The 7,353-nt window shown below is 38.2% G+C and overlaps 1 protein-coding gene across 1 annotated transcript; it reads right to left on the bottom strand.

Moving 5' to 3' along the window:
* Window positions 1-786: 786 nt before the first annotated feature.
* On the bottom strand, window positions 787-7,053 carry arf5 (ADP-ribosylation factor 5). Its single transcript, XM_081372890.1, has 6 exons — window positions 6,768-7,053; window positions 6,422-6,502; window positions 5,457-5,566; window positions 5,141-5,212; window positions 2,046-2,171; window positions 787-1,959 (listed from the first exon to the last, which is right to left on the bottom strand). Exons 1-6 carry the CDS (start codon window positions 6,832-6,834, stop codon window positions 1,873-1,875), a joined length of 543 nt encoding a protein of 180 aa, XP_081229016.1. The 5' UTR covers window positions 6,835-7,053; the 3' UTR covers window positions 787-1,872.
* Window positions 7,054-7,353: the final 300 nt, after the last annotated feature.

Below are 7,353 nucleotides of genomic sequence, written 5' to 3'. Positions count from 1 at the left end.
TCTGAATATTATATTTTATTCACAGCCATCATTTGTTTGCTCAAGCTTAGCGTTTTTTCGGAGTTCACTGTGTAGCCTGCTCCCTGAATCGTCACGCTTATTCATTTGTGGATGTTAACTGAATCTTTAAGTCAGCTACACTGTTTACTTCTGAATATTATATTTCATTCTGGTGCGCTTAACGTTATCGCTACTGTGTAATAGTAGCCTATGCTATTCACCAACTAAACATATCATATTCAATGCGTTCACAGTCTCTTTCACGGGCATCATTTTTATTTACTTATTCACAAACTGTTTGCTCAAGCGTAGCGTTTTCTCAGAGTTCACTGTGTATCCTGCTCCCTCAACCGTGTAGCAATTTTCCATATTTATTGTATGTCATTATGTCAGTATCAGTATTTGCTTTCTACCATGCACAAATAAAAATGTCACTGAACTTTTGCTGTGCAACTGTAACAATGAGCACTCAAATACACCAAACCAACAATTACTAAAAACACACAAAAACTGATTTTGCACGGGCATTTTGCACTAGTTACATGAATTTGAAGAAAGTCAGGTAAGTAAACCATCTTCATATTACCAAATTTTTATAGTGATTAAAAATTAGGTTAAACAACCAGCTTGATCAACTGTTAATCTTGAAAATAATAGAAAATCTATCGGTTTAATCCATCTCAAATGAGATAACCAGCATAAAGCTGTGCAATAATGCAGCCTATGGTCTTTAAGAATAGAAAATCCCTTTGAAAGGCTTAAAGGTCTGTAACCAGAGAATATATAAAAAAAAAAAAAAAAAACAGCATACAATGTTTCCATTCAGTTTTTATCAGATCTTTATTTTCTCACAGGTGTGGACCTTGTGGCACAGTTCAAGCAAGAGTAGGGAATTTGCCGTAATAGGGAAGTGTATAAGATCAGAAAATCCTGCTCAGGAAAAGGGAACCTTATTGGTTTACTGGAGTGTCCCATACAAAATTCTCACCGAATGCACCTCGATCATTGATATTAAAGGTGCCAGCATACATACATCTGTTTGACACGAAAAGAAAAGAAACATGGAGCAGATTGAAGAAACGATTCATCCCGGTCCAATCCACCATGTCCATCCCACCTCAGAAAAATCAAGCAAGGTACTATGATCTGTTCAAATGCTTTCAACTAAAACATTTACTTACATATTGTTCAATGGAGGTATTTTAAATCAAAGGCGGTTAGAGATCATTGGGCTAATCAATTATGGATGACTCCATATTGCTGTCAATACTTCATGTACCATTTTGCTCCAAACATCTCAAAAGCTTGGTTGGTGGCAAAGTCCCTGAAAATAGACTAAGGAGGCTTTTGAAACAAAAGTTAATGTGTAGCTTTACAAAACCACCTGGAATAAAATTAACTGCCATGAAATGGAATGTTCATGGAGCTGCATGGACTAGCATGTCAGGTTAGGCAGCACTGCAACAGAGACTTTGGAGTGAGCGTCAATGCACAAACACTGGCATTTGCTCGCTCTTAAGCTACAACTTCTCCAAACTTGCATGATAGGGATGCCTCAACTTGGAATTCCACCTAAACTTCCTCTCTGTTGTGCCATAATGCTCTCACAGTTATCAAGTAAACGTGCAATTTAAGCATTATTTTACAGTCCTGAAAAACAATCAGATTTGTAAGGGGGGAAAATTAAAAGAACATTAGTAGGAATACAGCATAGAAAAAGACAGATAAGATAGATTAGACATGATGCTGAACACTTGATAGCTCCTCCACACACACGCGCCCGCACACACACACATACACACACACACACACACGAAGTTCTTCAGGACAGAGTCTATCAACTGACACCCTCTGTCTTTCTAAAATTCACTATCAGCGTTTGGAGAGCTCATTTGATAACCAGTCCAGTCCTTCATAGAGTCCGGTGCCTTGTGTAGCGCAGGTCGCTTGAACGTACCACTGTGGAAAAAAGACAACGGACAATAAAAATGAAGTCACTGCTTAAACTAGTGGATGTTTGGAGTCAATCAAGTAAGTGTGCGTACCGTTCTGCTGCGTAGACTCTGCAGCCCAAGTTTGTCTGTGAGTTCACTGACAGCCATGGCGTTGGGCAGATCCTGTTTGTTTGCAAAAACCAGCAGCACGGCATCCCTCAGTTCATCTTCCTGCAACTGTATGAATGAAGAAAGTGAGCATGATGAGGCTGATCTAACAATGGCAATAAATCAACACATTTATACATTACAGGGCTCAACAATAAGAATGGAGTCACAGGCCACCTGGCAAATCAGCCAATACTGCACATTAAAAACTTTGTAATAATAATAAAAAAGAAAAAAACTTGGGTAAAAAATAAATACTTTTCCTGATATTTAAAATAAAATATGAAATATTGAATTATTTATTACGCACATTTTCTTTTAAATTCATGTGCCCTCGTAATCATTGATCAAAATAACTACCCCTGCCTCTAACAGCTACATCTCTTCTATGACGACGTGTTTCCTGGCGTGACAACCGGTCACTCACATCATGAGATCACAGCAACAGCAAACTACAGTCATCCAGCGGTCCAATCAATTTACAATGGAAAAAAAAAACAAGTCCCGCCCTTTCTTGTTAGAAAAGCCGTTTCACTTGGATACATCTCACAACTTAATATTCAACAACAGCTGATGGGCCCCATTGACTTCCATAGTATGGAAGTCAATGGGGTCCATCAAATGTTTGGTTCAAAATATCTTCTTTTGTGTTCAGCCGAAGAAAGAAAGGTTTGGAACAACTTGTGGGTGAGTAAATGACAGTTTTTGGAGTAAACTATCCCTTTAAACTGGACAATGACACTATTTTCTTCTAGAGCTGCTCTACTGCCGAAACAAACCTTGTTGCATTATTCTCCTGTAATCAGTGTAAAGCTGCTTTGAAACAATCCGTATTGTAAAAAGCGCTATATAAAGGTGACTTGATAATAGGGAAGAAAATGCAGTATTATTCCCACAAATTAAATGGCATTGTGTGTGTTAACAAAGTTCCTAACAAACATAACACATGACACTTTGGTAAGAAAGCTTCGGCCAAGAACATAAATGCACATGTAAATACAAATACATTGTGTAACGTGATCTCAGTTCAGGTAACTGAAAAAGTGACAGGTTTTTGAGCATGATCCAAGACTTTAGATATACACTCACCTAAAGGATTATTAGGAACACCATACTAATACTGTGTTTGACCCCCTTTCGCCTTCAGAACTGCCTTAATTCTACGTGGCATTGATTCAACAAGGTGCTGAAAGCATTCTTTAGAAATGTTGGCCCATATTGATAGGATAGCATCTTGCAGTTGATGGAGATTTGTGGGATGCACATCCAGGGCACGAAGCTCCCGTTCCACCACATCCCAAAGATGCTCTATTGGGTTGAGATCTGGTGACTGTGGGGGCCTTTTTAGTACAGTGAACTCATTGTCATGTTCAAGAAACCAATTTGAAATGATTCGAGCTTTGTGACATGGTGCATTATCCTGCTGGAAGTAGCCATCAGAGGATGGGTACATGGTGGTCATAAAGGGATGGACATGGTCAGAAACAATGCTCAGGTAGGCCGTGGCATTTAAATGATGCCCAATTGGCACTAAGGGGCCTAAAGTGTGCCAAGAAAACATCCCCCACACCATTACACCACCACCACCAGCCTGCACTGTGGTAACAAGGCATGATGGATCCATGCTCTCATTCTGTTTACGCCAAATTCTGACTCTACCATCCGAATGTCTCAACAGAAATCGAGACTCATCAGACCAGGCAACATTTTTCCAGTCTTCAACTGTCCAATTTTGGTGAGCTCGTGCAAATTGTAGCCTCTTTTTCCTATTTGTAGTGGAGATGAGTGGTACCCGGTGGGGTCTTCTGCTGTTGTAGCCCATCCGCCTCAAGGTTGTGCGTGTTGTAGCTTCACAAATGCTTTGCTGCATACCTCGGTTGTAACGAGCGGTTATTTCAGTCAAAGTTGCTCTTCTATCAGCTTGAATCAGTCGGCCATTCTCCTCTGACCTCTAGCATCAACAAGGCATTTTCGCCCACAGGACTGCCGCATACTGGATGTTTTTCCCTTTTCACACCATTCTTTGTAAACCCTAGAAATGGTTGTGCGTGAAAATCCCAGTAACTGAGCAGATTGTGAAATACTGGCACCAACAACCATGCCACACTCAAAATTGCTTAAATCAACTTTCTTTCCCATTCTGACATTCAGTTTGGAGTTCAGGAGATTGTCTTGACCAGGACCACACCCCTAAATGCATTTAAGCAACTGCCATGTGATTGGTTGATTAGATAATTGCATAAATGAGAAATTGAACAGGTGTTCCTAATAATCCTTTAGGTGAGTGTAGAATGACGGTTCACTCCTATTATGAATGGGAGAAACTGCAACCTGCAATATCTTCTGAGTAAAAGAGCCAATCACTGATTGGTAAAGTCACTGCAGCTCCCGTTAGAAGCTCCGGTTCCCATTGAAGCTTGAGACTACTGAGACTAGACTTTAACGCTATTTGATCATAAGCAACAACATTTATGGGACAGTTTGTGTCAGATTTTGTTGCGGATTTTAAATGTGTTATTTAGTTGTGAACATAAAGGTGAGATTTCATGATTCCCCCATTAAAATAGATAGGACTTGGGTTGCGTCCGAAATCTCATACTCTCGAGTAGGTACTTATTTTGAATAAGTAATTACTTCACAACCACTACAAAAAGTGTTCTATATAGTATAAATGTAATCTGGAAGTATTACATTGATTCCCCATTCTGTCATTATCATATGACCTACTAGCATCAGTTGCATCGCTTTAATGCCATTCACAAATCCTCTCCCGTGGGCTCATGGGATAGTAAAGTCTCCATCATATGCACTTCATAAACTTGCCGGAATGAGTACTGTGAATTTTGTCACATACTGTTTTTCACTTACTATATAGTAGGGAAGTATGCGATTTCGGATGCAGCCTTGGTCTCGGATGCTCGAAATAACTGCCCGGAGGCATTGCAAATATGGCCGCCGAGTAAACAGACTTTCCTTGAGAGGGACTTTGGCGTGATGCAGATTTTATGTAATATCTGAAGGTTAAATGGAATGCTTACCATTTTAGAAAGCTCTTCTGCAGATTCTGCAACTCTTTCTCTGTCATTGCTGTCCACAACAAAGATCAGACCCTGAGGACAAAATAATTAACAGTTTGGGCTCGACAGCTAAAATAATGATCCTTAAAACGCTTCAAATGAATAACATTCACAAAAGCATCTCAAACACATAGAAAGAGACTTCAGATCAGGATGCTGCTGAAATGGCACAGTGCCTGTAACTGACTTATTAGCCTATATGTTGCTTTGGATAAAGATATTGAGAAACAGATATGCGGCACCTTCACAGCAAAATGACCCTATATAAAAATCATACCTGTGTGTTCTGAAAATAGTGTCTCCAGAGAGGACGAATCTTGTCCTGACCGCCGACATCCCACACAGTGAAGCAGATGTTCTTGTATTCAACAGTTTCTACATTAAAACCTGTCCATCAGCAGAAAACAAATACAGTTCAACAACAACTTACTCAAGGTGCATCAAAATATCGAACATATTTGATTGGTTTTGATTAGTGATAGGCAAATACATCAGCCATGGCGATTCACTAGCTGATATTTGGCTATTAAAGAGATTATTGCCAATGACAGCTCCTAAATTTTGACCCTTCGTATCTCGATTGCTGAAGCTCGCTCAGAAACAGCGAGAGTGACTTTGCAACACAGTCCATATTTTTTGAATATTTTCTGTAAAAGCTTGTGATAATGTGGCAGACAGCAACAGTTACTAAGGTAGGATTGGTCAGTAATGTTTTTAAGGTGGAGCTTAGTGAAGAGTAAGTTAACAGCAGTAGCCATTACACCTTTTGGCAGCTCAAAGACCAACTGAAAGCATTGCCAATGAATACAATATTTTATCATAATTGCTTACCATATTTTGTATTTTCGATTATTTTAATGAATTTTGAATAAAAATAAAACCACTTAATTTCAGTCATTCATATTAATTGTATATGCTGTCAATAAATTGGATTATGCATAAATTAGTCATATATATGCAATTGGACCCATCTAGATATCTGCACCAATAAAAACAATTATAAAAGCTTTTAATAATGTCAGTGTCAGACAAAACATTACTTTAAGTGCAAATTCTCCTTGGTTAAAACCCACACTGTAGTTGTAAAGGCAATGGCTGTGACATTACAGATATTGACCAACAAAAATGAACAGAATCTTGAAAACTGATTCACATGTAAAAGATTTAATCATGAGCTGCTTCTGTTTTAAATGAAAAATGTAACATTGTGAAAGAGTGATAGTCATGTCAGTGTAATCTCACCTATAGTGGGGATGGTGGTGACAATTTCTCCCAGCTTTAACTTGTAAAGTATTGTGGTTTTACCTGCAGCGTCCAAACCCACTGAAATTTATGTTTAAAAAAAAAACCGTTAGCTGTCAATTTCATTACAATGGTGTGATTTTATTAGCTCTATCTGAAGCTAGCAAGCTAACATTAGCCACTGCCCAAGAAATATGACATTGGTTCATGAATTTCAATGAGGAAATGACTAAAATCATATTTTAGTTAATCTTACACCCACATACTATCTATATAGTCTTAGAATTGAATATTTACCACACAAATACATCAGAAACACAGAAGTGTATGTACTTGAAACACTCACCCATCAGTATTCTCATCTGTTTCTTGCCGAAAAGTCTCCCGAACAGCGATGAGATGGTCAGACCCATGATGATTTAAAAGAAGAGCTTAAACCCTATCAACAAACGAACCAATAAAGAAAATGTAATAACGTATTTTAATGAATATTCTGTCTCTTTGTGCTCAGTGTCTCGCGGTCGCTTGACGCGTTGCCACGTAAGAAAGGAGCCACCGTGGAAGTCTTGGCGTCACTTCCTGCTGCAATCGCATTCTGGGCAGTGATGTCATAATTATTCATAACTTCCGATATGTTCTGAAACGCCCACGTGCTATTTATTCTGTCTGATGATGGCGATAGCATACAAACTAGTCTTGCATTATTCTCTCTTAAAAAACAGGGGCACAGCGAATTTGAAAGGACTGGACAACCTTTTTTTTTTTTATTGTTTTATTTGTTATTTATTAATTAAACCAAAAACCAAGACTAATGAAGAACAACAATCCCTGTATATATATATATATATATATATATATATATATATATATATATATATATATTATTATTATTAGTATTATTATTAATAATATTAAATCAATTGAGAAATAGG

Source organism: Scardinius erythrophthalmus (genome assembly GCF_964197995.2).
Source record: "Scardinius erythrophthalmus genome assembly, chromosome: 8".
NCBI classification, from domain to species: Eukaryota; Metazoa; Chordata; class Actinopteri; order Cypriniformes; family Leuciscidae; genus Scardinius; species Scardinius erythrophthalmus.
Note: the sequence above shows the minus strand (reverse complement) of the source record. Positions and strands in the feature narration are given on the sequence as shown.